Source organism: Montipora foliosa, chromosome 13 (assembly GCF_036669935.1).
Source record: "Montipora foliosa isolate CH-2021 chromosome 13, ASM3666993v2, whole genome shotgun sequence".
Lineage (NCBI taxonomy): Eukaryota > Metazoa > Cnidaria > Anthozoa > Scleractinia > Acroporidae > Montipora > Montipora foliosa.
Window position 1 is genome coordinate 10716222 of NC_090881.1, and position 22500 is coordinate 10738721.

Consider the following 22500-nt stretch of genomic DNA (forward strand, 5'->3'; position numbering starts at 1 on the left):
AGTAGATCGCGCTCTCGTGGTAATAATGAACCTTAGTGCCAGCTGTAAAGACGGTTCGGCTCCATGATGGTATTCTTATGATATAGTTACCCTCCCAATTTTTCACACCTATAGGTAGATCCGCATTTAATAAATTTTAAGAAAAACATGTTAGGTCTTATAAGTATATGATAGAAAGAATATATGACATGTTCACATGTATTTGAACTACGGAGTGCGTAGGTCTCAACGAAAGCAATCAACGCAGGTATGAAGAAACTTGAGCAGTTGCAAAAGATGCCTTAATGGCCAGGTCTCAGATGGCCTGACAAAGGAGCTCCGCGCGCTGAAGGGGCGCGCGCGGAGTACCATGGGTAAGAAAATGTGGTAACCCATCTGTGCGAAGAAATTTGGTTTTGGTCACCGTACGACCGTCCACACCTCCATACATGCCAATGTGAAACTCTGCAGTGCAACCCACGTATTTCGGCTTTGTATCAAATCAATGGGGCAACCACAACATGTACGAATTATTCAATATGGCGGCTTTCAGGAAGTGATTTGAAATCGAAAATGAGCGATACTAAAATTAAGTCATTTTAGATACAAGCGTTTTCCTTGAAGATGATTCAAGTAAATTCGTCTGTAAACATTATTTCGAGTGGGTTTTAAGTGATCATTTTGTGGGAGAGTAAGTTCCCTTTTAAGTACTATTCGCAGACATTAAACCCACCGAGAAGATTTCTGTCGGCAGAGTCTTGTTTTACGTACACTGAAGTTGCTCCAATAGGTACTTCTAAAATGGTACATGCCTTGGCCCCTCCTAAATTCAAAAGAACACATCAACATCAACATTACTAATCAGAGAAACAGTCAAGTATTCTTGATATATCAAAGTTACAAGATAAATAGGGGATATTAAGTCTAAGCATTTGCTACCTGTTTCGAGCATAACGGTAAGTGCAAGACTTACGTTATTTTTTGGTATGGATAAAATGCAGCTATTTCTCTATTCTTGAAGACCGGTGTCTAGGGGAAACTTTGTGACGTTAATTTCTGCATTCCTGCACGCAGTTGATGTTGTAGTCTGGGAGAACAGCGAGGGGATACTTCATGACGCTTATTAAATCAGTAATTCGCTCTTTTCCATAATGCCGTTCATTTTGGGGGGTTATTTGAATTAAGACATGGATATCCAGTTCACTGAAGCATAAAACCAGCCCCGAGAGTAAGTGACTTGTATTGTTTTTATGCAAGGAGTCCCCAAAACGTATTGTATTATGGGAATGGAAAGTAGCGAATGCATCTAATTACAAACCTTTTATTTTCCAAAAATATAAGATATTTTGCATCCGTCGTGATCACACTGAGTTGTTGTGATCGAGGCTTTTAGAGTTGAGGACACTTAAACCTACCAAACCCAGGACAAGGCTCGTTCCAGAATTTTTTAACCAGCTTGCAGGACGAGCTGTCACCATTACAAACACTACATCTGTCTCGCCGTATTCCATTCTCAATTCCATTGTCACAGTTTACATGCTGATAAATAAATAAGAAATATGGAAGTAGTGAGTGATTGAGTAAGGGAGTGAGTGAGTGAGTGAGTGAGTGAGTGAGTTAGTGAGTGAGTGAGTGAGAAAAACAGTAAATCTTTATTGCGCCTTACTCTCCAAAGGGAGGTATCGGTCTCGTTACAATAAAGGTGATGATATCTACTAGAATAACTAATTAACTAAAAAGATCATACAATTACTTGTAATACAATTGGTATAAAATTATTATTTTAATTATTTTGCATTTAGGAAGTCTTTTCTCTTCTGAAACATTAAATATGTGTATTTACCTATTAGCTTTGAAGTGCTTTCGTTTTCTAGGGTAAGTAAATACCGTATTTTATCCTCATCATTAAGGCTTTTGAAAACAACATCGTGTGTTGAAAGGAGAGAATGGAGCTCATTTCTAATGTTATCGTGAGTGAGTGAGTGAGTGAGTGAGTGAGTGAGTGAGTGAGTGAGTGAGTAAACAGTAAACAGTAAACAGTAAATCTTTATTGCGCCTTACTCTCCAAAGGGAGGTATCGGTCTCGTTACAATAAAGGTGATGATATCTACTTGAATAACTAATTAACTAAAAAGATCATACAATTACTTGTAATACAATTGGTATAAAATTATTATTTTAATTATTTTGCATTTAGGAAGTCTTTTCTCTTCTGAAACATTAAATATGTGTATTTACCTATTATCTTTGAAGTGCTTTCGTTTTCTAGGGTAAGTAAATACCTAATTTTATCCTCATCATTAAGGCTTTTGAAAACAACATCGTGTGTTGAAAGGAGAGAATGGAGCTCATTTCTAATGTTATCGTACCCTGGGCAATACATCAAGAAGTGCCGCTCATCTTCTATATAGCCTCTATTGCAGACTAAACACGTTCTTCCATCTACTGGGATTGGTGCACCTCTATTTTCGTATTTCCCAGTCTGTATTCGCAAGCTATGAACCCCCAGACGCAATTTTGTCATACTTATTCTATGTGCTGGATTTCTGATAGTTTTGAGATAGTCTTCCAATTGGTAGTCGAATTTGACTTCTTTGTGTGTAAATTTCTCTCTAGAGCCTTCGGAAGTGTTGTTGCGAGCCTTCAGCCAATTTCGAATGTAGTCCTTTTTAAGCTGATTCTTTATGGAGGAACGAGCATTCTTAATGTGTAGTTGGCTTGATGTATTGCCTATAGAGTGCATTCGTATAGTTTCGTCATTATTTAATACATCAAAAAATTGGCTGTGACTTTTTGCGTGATGAAAGGCTTCCTTTAATAGAGGGTTGACTGTTTTATGCTGTAATCTAAGCGAGTAACTAAATATTGAAGCTTTTATGTCTATACTTAAAGGGTACCGTCCAAGTTCTGCCCTACAGGCAATGTTTTCTGTGTACCATGGGGTATTTAGTGTTTGTTTACAGAACTTGATATGGACTTGTTCGATAGTGCTTTTGTCAAAATGGGTCTTATATGATAATAGCTCCGGTCCCCATATTTCGCATCCATATAGTAGTATAGGTTTGACAAGGGCATCAAAAAGCTTATTCTTAATTGTAATTGTGGTCGTATCCGAATTGGAGAACAATCGTTTCACTGTCGCAAGAACTTTATAAGCTTTTTTGCTAAGAATGTCTCTTGCGTAGGTATAGCGACCAGATGAGGTCATTTCTATTCCCAAATATGTTTGTTTGTCGACGATAGGTAATGCTTCTGAACCATATTGGAAAATTTCCTTGTTTTTGGTTTGACCGTTCCCACTAAAGATGATGATATTTGATTTTTTGGTATTCACCTTCAGCTTCCATTCCTCTGCGTGCTTTTTAATGAGTGAGTGAGTGAGTGAGTGAGTGAGTGAGTGAGTAAAATAGTAAATAGTAAATCTTTATTGCGCCTTACTCTCCAAAGGGAGGTATCGGTCTCCTTACGATAAAGGTTATGATATCTACTAGAATAACTAATTGACTAAAAAGATCATACAATTACTTGTAATACAATTGGTATAAAATAATTATTTTAATTATTTTGCATTTAGAAAGTCTTTTCTCTTCTGAAACATTAATTATGTGTATTTACCTACTATCTTTGAATTGCTTTCGTTTTCTAGGGTAAGTCAATACCGTATTTTATCCTCATCATTAAGGCTTTTGAAAACAACATCGTGTGTTGAAAGGAGAGAATGCAGCTCATTTCTAATGTTATCGTACCCTGGGCAATACATCAAGAAGTGCCGCTCGTCTTCTATATAGCCTCTATTGCAGACTAGACACGTTCTTCCATCTACTGGGATTGGTGCACCTCTATTTTCGTATTTCCCAGTCTGTATTCGCAAGCTATGAACCCCCAGACGCAATTTTGTCATACTTATTCTATGTGCTGGGTTTCTGATAGTTTTGAGATAGTCTTCCAATTGGTAGTCGAATTTGACTTCTTTGTGTGTAAATTTCTCTTGTATATTACATTTGTGAGTGAGCGAGTGAGTGAGTTGAGTGATTGAGTGAGTTAAGTGAGTGAGTTAAGTGAGTGAGTCAGTGAGTGAGTAAGTGAGTGAGTGATTGAGTGAGTGAGTAAGAAATAGCAATAGCAATAGCAATAGCAATAGCCATAGCCATAGCCATAGCCATAGCCATAGCCATAGCCATAGTCATAGTCATAGTCATAGTCATAGTCATAGTCATAGTCATAGTCATAGTCATCATTGTCATTGTCATTGTCATTGTCATTGTCATTGTCATTGTCATTGTAATAGTAATAGTAATAGTAATAGTAATAGTAATAGTAATAGTAATAGTAATAGTAATAGTAATAGCAATAGTAATAGTATTATAGTACTTTATCAAAACCAGTTAACAACTGCTTACTCGGCAAATTCCTGATATACACACATTACGGTCTGTTGGGTCATTCGTGCATCGTGTACCGTCCTTGACATTTCTTCCTTGCGGAGACCAGAATCCATTCTTGCTACATGACAACAAACATTTGTCTGACAGAGAACGAGAATTGATGTTATCGTTTAATAAATACCAATGATCACATGGTAAATGATTTACATATATAACTAACTTCAACTAGTGTCCTTCCCTGCGCGACTTAATTATTACCTCAGAGATATAATAAATATCTCACTAGCCTCGTTTTCTCTCTCCTTACCTAAAGTAACTGACCGAATTTTCTCCGTTGATATATTTATTGCACACGCGCTTCGCGCTTGGGCCATAAATCAACTGGCAAAAGCCCGGTCTGTATATACAGTACGGACCACGAGCTCGGTTAGTGTACAATGGCCTAGGAGGTTCACACTCCAGTTTTAATTTTTCATAATCCAGTTTTAATTTTCACAGTCCATGTTTTAATTTTTCACAGTCCGGTTTTAATTAAGTCATGCAGGGAAGGACATTAACCTTAGGCCTAAAAAGCTTTTGTTTAGGCGTAATTAGGCCTAAGGTTATTTTTTTATAAATGTTTAGGATACTTTCTGTATTGGTAAAAACAATGACCTGTGACCTTTGAGAGAACTGGTGACGACTCACAAAATTAAAACTGGACTGTAAATAAAATTTAAACTGGACTGTGACCCTCCTGGGCGATCGGATTAGTGAGAGGTATTTATTTCGCTGCCATATAATGTTAGGCAGGAGCCCATCACCCGGAGCGTGCAACTTAACTATACTTGTACAACGGCGTTTTCACAAGTAAGGTTATTTTTAGATTGAATTTCCCGCTAATGAGACTCCCACAGGAGCCCGATGACCAATTACAAGAAATTAAGCTGACGTCATAGGGTCACCGAACCGGAACTGCCTTTCCTTTTTGACCTAATTCGCGGGAAGGGCTAGTCTAAAAATAGACCTACTTGTGAAAACGCCGTTTCACAGACGCTGTATGGAAGTTGCACCCTCCAGGATGGGCTCCTGTGTTAGGTGATTTTTGTATAAGATATGTAGCTGGTATTTCCAGATAATTTTTTGAAGCCCTCCCAAAAAGGCCCTCATGTTCACGAAATCAGCGAATGAGCATAGTCATGAGTCCATAAGTACTAGGTGGTTTTCACGTGACGTTATCGCCGCCATGTTGGTGGACGAAAACAAAAGATCTCTCATTAGCTCCTTTTGTTTGTCCACCAGCAATTGTACATTTGCAGCATTGTAATCTGTGCCTTTAAGGATTGGTTGCAAACCACCTATAAAACGTCATTTTCGAAGAGCATGCTATAATTGGACGAGTTCTTAAAATTAGATTTGCTTTGCACGAACAACCAATCTCAATCCTATGGGTAATAATTTGGTTCCGCATGGGTCAATCTAAAAATAACTCGGTCTGTAAAAACACGGAACGATTTTGCATTTGCACCTCATACAGTTCGATGGAACTTGTAAATTCGGTCTAACTATGCAGTTAATTTGTCATAGTATACTAATTTTTAGTATTTTTCATCTGAACTGGCGGGTGGCACACCTCTTACAGTTCGATGTAACTTGTAAATTCGGTCTAACCATACAGTTCATTTGTCATAGTATACTAATTTGTAGTATTTTTCATCGGAACTGGCAGGTGGCACACCTCATACAGTTCCATGTAACTTGTAAATTCGGTCTAACCATGCAATTAATTTGTCATAACTTATACTAATTTGTAGTATTTTTCATCTGAACTGGCGGGTGGCGCACCTCATACAGTTCCATGTAACTTGTAAATTCGGTCTAACCATGCAGTTAATTTGTCATAGTTTACTAATTTGTAGTATTTTTCATCGGAACTGGCGGGTGGCGCACCTCATACAGTTCCATGTAACTTGTAAATTCGGTCTAACCATGCAGTTAATTTGTCATAGTTTACTAATTTGTAGTATTTTTCATCTGAACTGGCGGGTGGCACACCTCATACAGTTGGATGTAACTTGTAAATTCGGTCAAATCATGCAGTTAATTTGTCATAGTATACTAATTTGTAGTATTTTTCATCGGAACTGGCGGGTGGCGCACCTCATACAGTTCGATGTAACTTGTAAATTCGGTCTAACCATGCAGTTGTAGTATTTTTCATCGCAACTGGCGGGTGGCGCACCTCATACAGTTCGATGTAACTTGTACATTCGGTCTTAACCATGCAGTTCATTTGTCATAGTATACTAATTTGTAGTATTTTTCATCGGAACTGGCGGGTGGCGCACCTCATACAGTTCGATGTAACTTGTAAATTCGGTCTAACCAGGCAGGTAGTCCACGTGGTTAATTTGTTTTAGTATGCTAGTATTACCCAACTGAACTGGCAGGTGAACTGTAAACCTGGAGGTAAGCCGCACCCTGACCTTACCAGCTGAAATTTACGGAAAAAAGTTTTTTGACAGAAAACAAAAGAAATCCAAAGTCTAGTCTTTAGAAGTCAAATTCATCCACTGTTCATCAAACGTTAACTCACTATTCACTAATATTGAAACGGAAAATACTTTAATGTAATTTTAGCACTTTAATGTAATGAACATCGTTTTTACCAACTTGGACATATGATTGATCTTTTTCTGGTATTTGTTGACAGGAATTTCTTAAAGACAGTTTTGCCATAGATTTTTTTTACATTACAACAAGAATGTGAGCGGAACGTTTGTAGCTTAGTACACGCAACTAGGCATAAAATTGGATGCAAAGATGGAAAACTGGCCACCAGAGGCAGCCTTTTTCAGATCTTCCCACAGATAAGCCGCGCCCATTTCTAACAACTATATTTTGTAATTGGGGTAACATAAGCCAGATTTTTATACTTATTTAATAATAATGAAATCCCTTGCATATATTTTATTCCTTATTTTGATGAATTTGTATGGGTTATCAAATAGTGATGAGTGAATTTAGGGAATAATTTCACACACGCTTTGTCCAAAATCAAATAATTTCATAAGCCTTAAGGCAAGAAAAATTATTTGATTTTGGACAAAACACAAGTGGAATTATTCCCAAGTTTCACGAGTATACATTGTACCATTTCATCAGCTATAAATCATGGTTGACAAATCGCAATCATAGGACGTGGGTTTTTTCGAAAGTGGACACCATTTTGGCACGGTAGAAAAAGTTGCCATGGTAACTGATGTTATTAATTGAATTATTTTTTGAACTTATTGCAAGAATTTTATTGTACACTTATATTCTATTGAAAGTAATATAAACAAATGATTATTTTTAGATTTGAAATAAAAATTTATGCATTCACAAACTCTAGAACTTGTTCTTTTTTCTACGTAAAATCGACTAACCTTTCATCCATTTCATTTGTTATTAACATTTGCTGGCTTACGTCAGGTTTTAAATGCTATTATTTACAGAGATATTGTAAACATTTTGCTGAGATTTTGTGCACTAAAACACCAACATTTTAAAAACATTTCACATACTTTACCCCTCCAGTTTTACAGACATTTTATTGACATTTCCTGCCTTCTGTCAGGTTTTAAATACTTAATTTACAGAGATATTGTGAACATTTTGCTGAGATTTTGTGCACTAAAACACCAACATTTTAAAAACATTTCACATACTTTTCCCCTCCAGTTTTTTGAGGGTTTTTGTAGACATTTTATAGACATTTCATGCATTCTTCTCACTCACTTTTTACAGAGAAAACACTGACATTTTATATGGATGGATTTACAGAGATTTTTTCTCGTGCAAATTTTACAGAGAAAGTAAAGAGATTTTACAGACATTTTGTACTTATCACATAAAATCTCTGTAAATTTTTCCTTCAATTTACATAGATTTTATTGAGATTTTGTACACATTTTATGTCATCGTAAGGACGAAAATGTGTTAAATTTTACAGACTTTTTATGGAGTTACAAAATCTCTGTAAGTGTGCAAATTTACAGAGATTGTAATTTATAAAGAAAATGTGGACATTTAACAGAGATTTTACCACCTTTTTGAAGTCTGTAAATGGTTCAAGTTTTCCAGTGAGTAAGAAATACTAGGTCTATAGGTGGTTTTCACGTGACGTTATCGCCGCCATGTTGGTGGACGAAAACAAAAGATCTCTCATTAGCTCCTTTTGTTTGTCCACCAGCAATTGTACATTTGCAGCATTGTAATCTGTGCCTTTAAGGATTGGTTGCAAACCACCTATAAAACGTCATTTTCGAAGAGCATGCTATAATTGGACGAGTTCTTAAAATTAGATTTGCTTTGCACGAACAACCAATCTCAATCCTATGGGTAATAATTTGGTTCCGCATGGGTCAATCTAAAAATAACTCGGTCTGTAAAAACACGGAACGATTTTGCATTTTCAAATGAGTTTGGAAAGTAAATTGCGTCTGCTTTGGTTTTGCCAACAGTCAAGGTGAAGAATCCATCGCCCAAAAGTAATTTTGTTTAACCAAGTTGCTTCGTCCCCATCGGCATCTGAAAAGTGTCCATTTTGAACCAAATTTGGCGGGGCAATAAACAATACACCAAATCGGCTAACGTTTTGTTCCAGGTATTTTCATATCATTTCAATACGAATGCTACATCATAATGCAAACACAATACACAAAGAATCTTAATTTATTAACACCGGGAGATTTGAATTGGGTACAACATTGGGTCTATCGTTTTAAGTTTTCCCGCAAACCTTGGTTTAAAAATAGACACTTTTCTGACGCTGAAGAGGAAAAAAACCTGATACCAGATTCTTACCCTTGGTAACGGACTCTTCATTTTCAATGCTTTTCGATGTGATTGACCAGCAAAACCGGCGCCACTTTTTTGGCAAATGAAAATAAAAACAACTTGCACGCCCGTATTTTTCCGTCCTTTAAGTTGGTCTCCTTTAGGGTTTTAATTCAAAATATCACACGAGCATCCACGCCCTTCATATGCGAAGTCGACCCGGAAATTATCGTCGGGTGCTTGCGTCTTCCACGTGACCTCAAATGGGGTCATTTTACGGCTTTCTTGGGGAGAAAACTGTAAAGGAATGTACTAAGGGGTAAATCGCTCGTGCGCACGTGCGGGGCGTGCAGAGTCATTGTTTGTGTCCATTAAATCAAGAGTGAATTAGATAAGAGTGTTGTTATGGCATGAATGGTCTCCCCAGCACTGTCACAAATGAGTCTATTTTTAGAATACCCGTTCCCGCGAAAATCAATTGTCATGGCCTTGAAAGAAAAGATGGCAGAAGCAGTCACACGCAACATGGCTTCTTCTGATTGATTAAAATTGCCGGTCCTTTGTTTCTTTCGCGCGCAAAGTGTATCCAAATATAAAGCCACTGTGACTGTGCTGCGGCAAGACCGCAAAGTGATAGTTCAACACTCTTATCCAATTCACTCTTGATTAAACTTATTGTTTTCTGCCGTTCTCATTTTCATCGACGTGGTTTTTGCTTCTGCTCCTTATTGATAACGTCACCAAATGCCCGCAAATGAATCTGGGCTACTGATGACGTCAGCGTCTTTTTAATACCAAACAATAAGTACTACATGCAGAGGGCATTTCGAGCATGACCTCTAAATTGAACTCTGCTGCTGGGTTGTTGTACTGCCAAGTATTACTAGATTTTGGATAGTAGACTCAGTACACGGTATGTTCGATTTTGGTAAAAGGACAACAAGTACTTTGCTGAAAAGTCTGTTTCATAATTTATCCCAATCACTTACCGTTTTGTCCTTGAGGTACATCATAATCTCCTAAATCTCTCTGCCTCAGTGTAGCACATAAGTTTTTCTTTTAAATTGGCAAGATTTTGCTTTGAATGCGCCTCACAAATAAAAAACAAAGGACCAAACAAGAAATGCCAGGCATTTTGTGACCCCATTTAAAGACCAAGAAAGTTGCCTGTCCAGGAAAAGGCTTAGCAAATCAAATGACGACTTTTTCACAATCATAGCTTTTACACTGTGATAAAAGCACGATGGTGAGGACAAAACGGTGACTTTATTTGTTTTTTTCTGCAAGGGAAATAAGCAAAACACTGCATGAGCTTTGACATTACCGGAATTATAAAAGGCTCGAAAAGCAGGGTCTATGGCCTCACACTGGAGATCACGAAAAGACTTTGCTCCTTGAGGACATGGCTGTTTCAAAAAGAAGAAAGCAGAAGTAAAGAGTTGACCCTTAATTTAGATAAAGATTATAACAGGGGAGTGATGAGAAAAGCACGAATCTACTTTGCATTTTATAGGAAGACAGTGCCCATGAGAATCATATTTGAACGAGAACTTGTGAAACAATTAAAAGTAATTGAAGTTAGAAAGATCACAGTAGTTAATTAAGGGAGACACACAAGAAGCTTACGAGTTTACGATTGAACTCCTCTCTGCTCTACCAGCTGCCAGTTGCTGTATTACGTTAACTGGAAGCTACACTGTTAACAGTCCCTTTAGTTCAGTTGAACCGCCCACTTTAGTCACGCAAGCGAGCCGAAGTGCTGAGGGGAGAATGAGGAAAGAGCGAAATGCCCTACAATTCGCTCTATTCCCATTCTCTCCTCGGCTCCTCAGCTCGCCTGGGTGCCTAAAGCGGGCGGGGACTTTCAGCAGCCTAATTGGAAAAAGCCTTATTAATTGCGAGTTCGTTTCATATACCGTAGGAAGCGAAAACATTAATTGCATTTCCTTTATTTGAACCGCAGTTCTGTTACACAAATCGAATGTGGCTCAGCGTTGTCTGTACTCTTATCAATAACGATATTTGTCATCACAGTGGTCAAAATATCGTGGGCTCATGAGGTCCACGAAAAATTTTGACACTCACTCTTCGTCGATAAAATTACAGACAACGGTAAACCACATTCCAGTTGTATTTTTTTTACCACAATATCAAACGTCAAACAAAAGGTTTATTTAGAGCTTGACCAAGATCGTGACGCAGAGAGAGCAAGCGTTGTCTATAACTTTCTCGCAGTCCGATTGATCTATTTTCCATAATGAGCGTTTCCGACTGGCTATTACACGAGCAGTGTTGTGTACATCGACAAAAACAAATCAGCCAATCAGATTGCGAGATTACAAGCACTTGTGGTAAAAAAGGAAAATAGACCTTATTCATAAATGGCGGTCACATTTATAATTCTTTTGTCGAAGTGCAAATTAGCCTACCAAGCCTCATTTTAGAGCAAGAATTCTTTTCAATTCACTGTATGGTATCGAGGCTTGGTTGGCTAATTTGCACTTCGACAAAAGAATTATAAATTGACCGCCATTTATGAATAAGGTCTATGTGGAATGACAATTCGAGGTTACATTACTTTTTGAACTTTGATGACAATTTATTTAATTGATTCTCTACAATAAATCCATGTTCTCCTGTCTAAGAAAAGGTTGATTTGTTAAATTCTGGTTGATAATTACTTGAACGTTGCAGATTCTCCAATGTCCTTTGTCCGACCCAAGGCAGTCCTTTCCGCCGTTCTTTGGTCTATAGACGAGAAAAATAACTTGTTGGGATTTATAACGTCTTTACTGCTGACCGACAATAGCATGACATCAGGAACCCATCACCCGGAGCCCCCATCCAGACTATATCCTTGAGTCAACCTTTGCCCGTATCTTTTTATTTTTAGAATATTTTGAGAGGCGAACGCGATCTATCACTGGTGCGTGGCTGCTTGTGACGTAATACAATAACTTTGTTCTGATTGGACGGCATGATGAATTCGCGGGAATTCGAATGTCTAAAAATAAAAAGATACGGGCAAAGGTTCTCCCCAAGGGTTTATATGGGAGATTGAGGCTCCGGGTGATGGGCTCCTGGTGACATGAATTATATTCATAAGGCACTTGGCCTACCAAATTAACAAAACTAAAGGCCTTTTTTTTTTCAAACTATTAAAAGTTCAACGACTAAAATGGCACAAGTCCTCTTAACACTAGTTTGTCTGAAGCGACTAGCAATACCTCCAATTCAGACTGAAGCCCAATTTGGTCAATTATTTGTCATCTACTTCAAAATGTTGTGTTAAGAAACAACAGAAGCAACAACAGCAAACAAAAAACAAAGAAACATGCGAAAACAAGGACAATACCCAGGAAGCGCGGAGGGGAATGGGCTCCAGATGGCACAGTAATGGAAAATGGCAGAACAGTGTCTCCTGCTAGGCCCAGTTCCTCAAACTCAAAGGCCGTTTAAGGACGGCGCCTGCTAATTAAAGATATTTTTGCCCTGGTGTGTGGTTATGCAGGAATTGTAGATCTTAACAACAAGTGCTATTGAAATCCAAAAAGAAAATTGGGGGTTACCACGCATTTTTCAAAGATAATTCATAAGTAATATTTGTAGAAAGCTTTAAAATACAAAGCAATGTATGGTGTTCTTCTCAAATGGAAGCTTGTAATCTAGCATGTATGTGAGGCAATTTCGGGCTATTTTGTAGTTTTAACCCGAAATTGCCTCGCATCCGCGTTAGATTACATTGCAATGCAAATGAGAAAAAACTAACCGTGAAAAGGGCTATTCAACATTGCAGAGGCGAGGTTAGATCTCGTAGGTTCTACGTGAATGTTCATTCAGTAACAGAAAATGTTGGAGACACGAAATAATCTGAGTTTTGGCGATAGAAATACTGCAGGAAAATGGAAATAAGACCCAAGGCCGCGAGCGGTGGTGGGATACGGCGCTAAGATGTTTCTTCCCAGTCCTCCAAATTACGTCACCAGATCACCTTGGTTGTGACTTGCACTTTCCGTTGCCTTTAGCAGCATGACATGAGGTCTTCAAGGGAAGCCTCCATCTCCACTAATTCCTTGAGTCAACCCTCATCATATACGGCGGATATGAAGTCAAGTGAAGCTATGATCCTCGCAGATATAAACGCAATTTTAGCAATTGCACCGGTATCGCCAGGTCACGGGTTCAAAGCCCGTTGAAGTCTATTAAATCTCGTACCCAGAGTCCTCGGGCTTTTTGGTCAGCGGCTGAGCGCCCGGAAAGACTCTGGGATAATGGACTTGAACTATATTTTTATTAGTCGCTTCCATAACAATAGCAGTTCGACAGGAAGTCTGTAAGTAATTCGGAATTTGGAGGGAGATTCAAAATCTAAAACTAGTTTCAGTGCTGTTTTTTTTTTCTGCCTCAGAAATATGAAAATCACAAAATTAATAAAACGACGGGGTTTGAATTATGTCTAACACCAAACGGGAGTTTTCCCACGCTGCTAGAAACTAATTACTGTTACTGTTGCAAAAGTGCCGTGGGAGAACATTACATCAGTCACTTTGAGGAGAAATCGGTGGAAGAAGGTCTTGTCGAAGCCATTCAGAACTACGGAACCATAAAATTGACGTAGAAGAGGACATTGGTGTCGTTTCCACGCAAAAAAATTGTCGATCGTGTTGCTTGCACGATGGTATTCTGAACGATGGAATTCACGCTGGAACACTACCGAAAGAGACAGCAAGCCAGTGCAGATCATTTCTCCAGTTTCCTTTATGGTGCGTAACCGTGGACAATCTTCCTGTCGGTGTACGTTGGATCAGTGGCTTGATCTAATCGGCGTAATTACAAGTTGAGAAGCTAAATATTTTGAGCTGGGCAGCCTAAAATATAGCGCACCACTAAAACCAAATCTACGTTGTATCTGCTCTTGCTCAAAATATTTAGCTTCTAAAATTTTTGTTTCTCGAACACTTTCAACCTGCCATTTCTATTGTTTACTGTTTTTTTCTTTTCTGTTTTCGTTTAAACTTAAGCATGCGCAATAAATAATTTTTCAGGCTTTTCTACGCTATTGCTAAAATTGCGTTCATAACTGCGAGAATCATAGCTTCACTTGAAAAGTATCATTGATAACTTCCTTGACGCTGAGATAGCTTGTTTTGATTGGCTTTTACATCAGTGGGCGTGCTGAATCTCCAAGTGAGGCGTTCTATAAATAAATCTACTCCGGGGAAAGGGTTGACTACTGGGAGGGCCAAGTATAGGAGATATGATGAGCTGCTGCATATGATAACTTTTTCAAAGCACTTTCAGAATACAAAATTAAAACCCCGATTTACCGCTTTTTATCGCCGGTTTTTAAGCGTTAATCAGCTTTCGAACAACTGGACCAGCCTGACCTTTGATTTACTTGGCTAGACATTTTAGCCCAAGCACTTAAAAAGTGGTCTCTACAGTCTCACATTACTAAAATTACCAAAGGGCTAAGTAAGGTCACTCATGTTTGCAATCCATTTGTAACAGTTTGTTATCTATCAGGATTGTACCAGTTCAGAATCTGTCACTGTGAATTGGTATTGATATTATAAATGATGGCTTGATTCAGCTCTTCGTTAGAGGTACTTAAGGGTTGACATCGCAGTTCATTTTAGATTCCTTACGCTGGATTTGTACAAGTCCTTGATTTAAACTGAACTCCTCCATCGCACGGACGACTGCAGTTAGAATAAGCCGACCAACTACTCCAGTGACCATTGATGATAGGAGATCCATCGTCTTCACAGTCGCCATTTATACACCACTGTAGACAAAAGCAGTCGATCAATCAATCAGTCAGTTAAACAATCACTCACTCACTCACTCAATCAAGCAATCAATTAATCAGGCAGTTAGTCAGTCAGTCAGTCAATCGATGGAGAATTGAGTACTTGAGTTAGCCGAATCAGTCTATCAATCAGTCAGTTAATCAGTCAGACAATCAGTCAACAAATCAATCAAGCAGTCAGTTGGTCAGCCAGTAAGTCAACCAATCAATCAATCTTCATCAATCAGTCAATTAAGGAGTCAGAGAATCTGTAAATATATCAACCAGTGAATCAATCAATTAATCAGTCTCGCAGTTAGTCAATCAATCAATCAATCAATCAATCAATCAGTAATGACAGACCCTTCGTCATTTGAGTCGCTTTCAAAAGATAATGAAGTTAAATTGCAAAAGGCTTATTACGTGTCTCTCTCCGCATCTTGTTCCATCCGCCGGAGAAGTAGAGGAGAAAATGCATCTATAACCGTTACTTGTACATCCCAACGCTCCACAAGATGTCTGAGTAAGGAAAGAGGAAAAGAAAAAAAAATCATAAAACGAAAGCCAAGAATGGAAATTGGTAGCCACTCGTACATTTTTTGGCCGTTTTCTACTCCAACTCTGGAAACGTGTTGTGAATTTTAGATCAGACATAAGCGGATGTACATTTTTCTAACACGTTTGTGCCCATGGGCATACCGCAACGAACGGGTCCTCTTGATCACGACAAACTGTACAAAACGTTCCAACTGAGGCCTCGTTACACCATCACTATGTTGTCAAATGACACCGTGCACTCAGGAAAACTGACCGTATCTCTTTGTTGTGGAAGGTGTTGCAAGATTCACTGCATCGACAACGTAATTCCTGATTAATTCACGATGCTAAATCTGTGTTACTTACCAATATTTGTGGACAGCCGTAGAAATTCTCACCATGTATTCTTCTGCACTGTTCGTCTCGATTGATAATTTGTCCGGCGAGTTTGCCATAAAATTGTTTTGGTTCGTGTTTAACAAATGACATATTAACTGGGATATCATCTAAGCAGTTTACTCTTTGACTGAAAAAGATAAGTAGATAATAGTGTTTTATAATTGAAATTGTAGTTTGAATTCATGAAACAACATTGCGTTAGTATTAGAAAATTCATCCTAAGGGAAAGTTAAGGAATATAACGGCTGTTTTGAGAAAGGAAAAATGGAAAAGTAAATTCTGCAACTCGCGAAAGCTATTAAGTTTTTGAATTCGTTCTGACTTCATTATTTCAGGGAAATCTGTACAAGTGAAAAGCAACAACAACAACAACAGTCGTTACAGGTGATTACTGAAAATTATCTGCGCTGATTGGTCGGACTTGAGGTGATTATTACGCAATAATAAACTAAGCATTTTTTTTCAAAATGGCCACAAGCCATTTTGTCGAGGTGACAGACGAAGAATTTTATTGTTTTAAGAGAAATGCATAGTTTTCAAATAATCACCCACGGTACGTTATTATACTAAAACAATTATTCACCTCATGCTCGGTAAATACCGGTAAATAAAAAACCTATACGACACAAGTGAAAAGTACCCTCTGCGCGCGCTGATTGGCTAACTCCCTGGGTGATTAGCCAAGCACTTTAGCTTCTTTTCACTGTAACGCAATAAAAAATAAAATCCGAAACCATTCAAAGAAAGAAGCTAAGAAAATGTAATACTATAAATGAGTAATACATGAATAACTCCTCCAAGTCTAAAGTCTCTTTGGCGCATCGTTTCTGAGTTATTTGTTGAAACATGTCATTCAATTTTACAGAGCTTTGTATGGAGACACCATGTTGGTGTTCATCGGAGGGACACCAATATGTTTTTTTCGAATCAACAAAACATGTGGAGCTGAGTTTGCGATGAAAGCCCTCTCTTTTTGCTGGTGAGCTGAAATAAATGAGAATTAACATGTCTTCTATACAGCTTGTATTGCTTAATTTGCCAAAAATCACAAGGCGAAACTGTTTTCAACCAGACAGCTTTATCCCAGCTACTGCGCATGCCTTGCTGTCTCGCGCGGCGGAAAATGCTGTATTCTCAGAACAAAAACGACACGGGGCCTAAAACTGGTACGTCGGTGAATAATTGTGAATTATTCACTCTTATTGGCCGTTTTTATACCAAAGACATATGATGCGTCTGGGCGACTTTTGGCAATTTAATTTAATGCGTCTTTTAGTTCGTCATCTAATTCGTTCCTTACAAAGATGGGCGAGAGACACATTATACGACTGGACGAATTGAATTCTTTAGTGCGTCTTCAAAGACATGCTGTGATTTGCTAAATTAGAGGGCCGTATTCTTCAGTGCTGCCTGCTATACGAAAAGGAAAGGAAAGGAACTTTATTTAAGTGTCTAGTCGATTTAGCGCTGGAGCATTAATTGGGGACACTTTAAAGTGAAATTAACAATCAACGCAAATCAAGTCAAATGTCGGTTTTTGAGGAGAGGGGAAACCGGAGTACCCGGAGAAAACCTCTCGGCGCAGAGTAGAGAACCAACAAACTCAACCCATGTATGACGCCGAGTCGAGAAATCGAACCCGGGCCACATTGGTGGGAGGCGAGTGCTCTCACCACTGCGTTATCCCTGCCCGCTAAATTTGAATAAAACTTTTTCTAGCAAGTTTTTCATGTCGTTTCTGGTACATAATCTTGTAGAACTGTTTGAATCTTACAAGCACTTATTTCAAATAGCCAAGAAGATTTCGTTTATCGGATTTTTTCACGGCAATCTTTGTGGTAGTTGAATCTTCCGCTTTACTTCAACTAGTTTCCTTTACCGCTTGGCTAATTAGCACAGAGATTAAATAAACATCTCCCAAACCTATTGTAGTTCGCTCGGTCCGTACTGTAAAATTTTTACCGTTGATTTATGGCCCAAGCTCGAAGCGTGCGGGCCATAAATCAACAGGAAAAAACTCGGTCCATAATTTTGCGGTGCGGACCGAGAAAACGAGGTCGACTCTGTAATTGCTTCAGAGCGAGCGAAGGGAGCAAGTATCAATGTAATCAGAATTTGAAACACATCTGTGCAAAAGCCTCAATTATTTTGGCTCAGGGTTTACGATACCATACGGTACGATAATTTATCTACAGGAGGTTTTCACGTGACGTCATTGCCGCCATTTTGGTGGACGAAAACAAAAGATTTCTCTTTAGCTTCTTTTGTTCGTCCACCAGAAGTCGTGCATTTTTCTGTTGTTATTGGTGTCTCTAAAGGATGGTTGAAAACGTCCTATTCCACAGAGGACAGACCACAACACCGGGAACTCCATGCCCTATTCTTTGTGAAATGTGTAGTCGAGTTCTTTTACGTCTGACAGGATTATGAACATCGAAGGGTTGTTACATGGGGCCTACGGTTTATCGTTCGAAAAGACTTGATAGTCTAACCATTTGCAGACGTAACTACCAAGACAGCACTCTTTCTTCACAGTCTTTCATTTTAAAGATCCCGCGTGCTGGTCCGGCCGGAGTTTTTTATCTCTTGACCTTCCCCCCTTCAGTCCGAGGCTCAAGAACTTGTTCTTCTTACTCTTAAGTAAATATAAACAAGACCATCCACAGCAATTTCACATCCTTGGACTCTACCAGAGTATATATAGTCTAAGTCTATTACAGTCCGTCTCTCTAGAGTCTAGAGAGTGTCTACAGCACCTTCCTGTTGCCCTCTGAATTTTTTTACGTAATGAAAGACTTACAAGTGGTGAATATTTTTAAAACAGTTATTCTTTGAAATCGAGGTGAATAGCGGTAGAATATTTACTGAGCCGCGAAGTGGCGAGGTAAATATTCTGCCACTATTCACCGAGATTAAAAAGGCTAATTGTTTTAGAATATACTCAAGAAGTGATCTAAACAACATTTGCAGGAGATTTAATTTGACATCTCAATTCAAGCGTGGAAAACGTGCAAGCGGCACAAAGCATGCGCGAAAGTGTTTACAGAAGCTTCAAACATGGCAAATCTAAATAACCTTCGTTAAAAGCCTCGTCCATAACAGCAAAATGATCTTTTAACACCGTTTAAATCAACAGTCTAAATCGAACGTCTGCTTGTTAAAACATTTTCACCGTTGGATCAAAGTTTTAGAGGTTCATTTGAAATGGGAATTGAAAGTGCAGTTCATGGTAGATGATCTACATGAAATGGCGGCTCTAATTGAGGTGAGCGTTGGTTTGTTGTAAAATGACCTGTCTTGTTTCCTTGAAGCCTTGTGGAACTTTCTTAAACATTGTTTTAATTCCTCGATTTCAGCAACAAATTCGTTTTCCTGGGCGACCGGCCCTACAAAATTGAACAACTCCGAGTGAAACAAATTCAAGTTGTTAGCGTCATCTTGTATTCTCAATATTTCCGATTCAGAAATGCTGGCGAGTTTACGCCGGCCATTTTGTTTTGTTTGAATCACGCGTTATTCACTCCGTAGAGAGTGAATAATGCTCAATTACTTTAAGATAGTGAACCAATCAGATTGCTTGAAACACCAAGATCACTGAGTGAGTATATACTAAACTAAAATATACTTAGGGTCGTTGCTTCATCCACCTCCACTTCGGTGAATAGCTGTTAATTATCCGATAATTGTTAGCGGATATTTCAATGGACTTCACTGGTTTATTACCTTAATAAAAATTCCTGGAATTTTTCCATACTACACTTAGACCATTTCATTACTCCTGGTCCACTCGGAATAGTGGACGCCATGATGTTCTTGTGCTTGTTACACGGGGAAGCATCGTGTGATAAGCCCATCCTACAATAAAGTGAAACGAATTAATACGCTTTCGGTGGTAAAAAAAAGCTATAGAAAGTAAAGCATCTTCATGTTAAACAACTGAAGAGAATTTTTGAAACATAGTATGCCTTTCGATATATTTTGGAATCGATTGAGTGGAGTTTTAAATAAGATATAAAATTTTGACTGTGATAGAGCGACTTTCGTATAATCTTGAAAAATTGCATGTCCGTAGTTTTTTTTCACCCACCAATGTTTGGTATGATTAAAACAAATCTCCGATCTCCATATTCCTGCCAAGGAAACTCTTAATATGGGCAGTAAACCGTATGATTGCCCGATCACATGACTGCATTTCAAATGACGTCAAAGCGAAATTTTCCAGAAAGTTCCTCGGAGAGATGACGTTGTTTGCATCCGTGTTCGCTAAGCCAAAGAAACTTCGCGCTCGTTTGTTTTTGTCGGATAAGCCTTTTTTATGTTTATTTTTCAAGGTCATATGAAAGTAACTCTATGTGATAGATACAACATGATAGGCAGACAGTTTGGATGCAGGGTGGCCTAGTGGTTATGGTGTTTGCCTTAGATCTGGAGATCCCGGGTGCAAGACCCGTTCTGGGGCCCGTTTCTCGAAGGTCCCGAAACTTAACGGGCCATTTTCGGGTGTCGCAATTCTCTCTGCATCTCAAGAACGAAGAGGATTTAAGTCGTCAAATCTCACAGTAAGTTTTGTTTTTGTTACCTTGAAAATATGTTTAAAGATCGGCTTTCAAAAGCAAGCGGTTGGCAGTTTCACAAGTGGCTTTTCGGGCCCGAAAAGTTTTCGGGACTTTCGAGAAACGGGCCCCTGATCACGAATTCAATTTGATCCTGATAGCCTCTGGTTCAACTTGTCGGCTGTAAATAGCCAACTGGTTTGTCTCCGGCTAGCTGAGATTCTTAAAGTTGTTGGTTTTGCGAGTCGTTGGCCCTGAAAAACCCTATTGAGAGCGGCCAATTAGGTAGGTATGTATGTGTTGCAGGTCATTTTGTTCCTTAGATTAATTTGCAACCAAACTAGGTCATTTTGTTTCAACCTAGGTCATTTTATTTTAAGCTAGGTTGAAATTGATAGTAGGAAACATCAGCAAAAACCCATCAATTATTAGTAAGTACATGTAATATATTGGTTAGTAAATTGGTCATAGAGGAAAGGGGATGAACTTAGTGCAGCTTAGATTTTCATGAGTACTTTATAAAACCCCAATGGTTTTTAAGTCTAGGCACTGATTTTACATGGTTAGCATTAAGATTGAGGTTAGGCATACAATGCATGATAACCGATTGTACTTTTCTTTCTCAGAGCTTTTTAGGACATTTTTCATTGATGAATCTCCTTAGGATGGCAGAGGCCAACAATATTGAATTATTGTCCAAGGAATAGAAGAGCTGAAACACATACATGATGTCCTGTTGATTTTTAATTTGCTTAGTTATTTCCTCTATCTTTTGCTTACTTTGAATTCTTATTAATCAAAGGCAAGTAAAAACAAAACTTTGAAAAGTCAGTAAAAAGGGTTTAATAATCTATTGATTAGAAGCCATTTTGTAGGCTCTTGTAAGTGTTATATCTTTTGAATTATGAAATAAAATATTTGTTACTTTTTTTCAATTTTGCTGAGTCTGCTTGTAGTGATAAATCCAAATTTTGTGATTATTTTGGGACAGTCCCCTTCAAGTTCTCCAATTTGAGCAAGTAGCACATTTGGATGATGGGGCGTTTCTTTTTCCATTTTATTAATTTTCAGCGCCACATAATCCTGAAGTTCGAACTTCTTCTTTTTCTTCTTCCCTTTCTGGTGCATGATAACTGCACAAGACAGACTGATGGCTACCTGCAAATAGCGTATTAAGTTGAACACCCATTTCAAACAGTGCTGATAAACAGTATTTAAGTCTCAGGACCCATTTTTGAGCGGTTAGCTTTCAATAACTGTGATCCGGGGTTAGTCTGTAGTCCGCGGTCTGCATTTGGCAAGTGTCAGACACCGCTCTCCTTTAATGTCAAGCTCATCCTGCCACTTTTTCAAATTATTCACCATTTTCCTGCTCTGCATGTGATGTAGCTGTGACTTGTCCAATCATTTGTGGCTTTTTAATTTCTTTTCTACGAGAGATTCCAAAAACCACTTCATACAGCATTTTGCCAATTGTTCTGTGAATGGTTATGTGTTTTTTTACAAGCGGTTTCTCCAAGATGATGACACCAGTGGTTCAGAGACGAGTTCTTTTCTTTGGTTAAACTGTAAAGGTTATCTTTTGTTGTTCTATTTGCCTGTGCCACCATCTTTTTTTCACTGTGGGAACGCTGTGTTTGCGGCGAAAATCGGTTTGTTATATCATGACTAGAAATGATCCCTTGTTCCTGGACCAGGTGTATTTTGCATAGCGACGTAACAAAACTTAATTCGCACAATATTTGACTATTTGTTCTCCAGAATCAAGACTCCACCTCTTTCAAACAATTTTTTGCTTTCGTTGCACTGGAGACTCAGAGTGTTTTTCATTCTACTTCAGATAAATTTAGCCTATGGACCCTTTAACTTCTTCACAAAGTTCTATCTTCGGCCTTTTAACTGTGTATGATCTGAAATTTTTCTAAGTCTCACTTTATGTCATTTACGCATGTGCGAAATGGTAGTTGTCGTGAAGGCTTGGAAATAGCTTAAACTCATTGGTAGAAAAAACATCTAAATGCTTTCTGTTGCTGATTCGATGGCTTAGCGGTTAATA

The 22500-nt window shown here is 38.4% G+C and overlaps 1 protein-coding gene across 3 annotated transcripts in view; it reads right to left on the reverse strand.

Moving 5' to 3' along the window:
* LOC137983951 (A disintegrin and metalloproteinase with thrombospondin motifs 6-like) overlaps window positions 1-22500 on the reverse strand; it is a 68972-nt gene that overhangs the window by 14606 nt on the left and 31866 nt on the right. For all 3 annotated transcript variants that reach the window (XM_068831109.1, XM_068831110.1, XM_068831108.1), the window contains exons 12-21: window positions 19615-19746; window positions 15859-16018; window positions 15379-15474; window positions 14813-14952; window positions 11846-11912; window positions 10489-10570; window positions 4380-4504; window positions 1395-1518; window positions 713-802; window positions 1-108 (exon numbers count right to left, since the gene is read on the reverse strand). The exon at window positions 1-108 is cut by the window's left edge and continues 50 nt beyond it. In XM_068831109.1, the coding sequence (XP_068687210.1) occupies window positions 1-108; window positions 713-802; window positions 1395-1518; window positions 4380-4504; window positions 10489-10570; window positions 11846-11912; window positions 14813-14952; window positions 15379-15474; window positions 15859-16018; window positions 19615-19746 (1124 nt within the window). The remainder of the gene's footprint in view (window positions 109-712; window positions 803-1394; window positions 1519-4379; window positions 4505-10488; window positions 10571-11845; window positions 11913-14812; window positions 14953-15378; window positions 15475-15858; window positions 16019-19614; window positions 19747-22500) is intronic.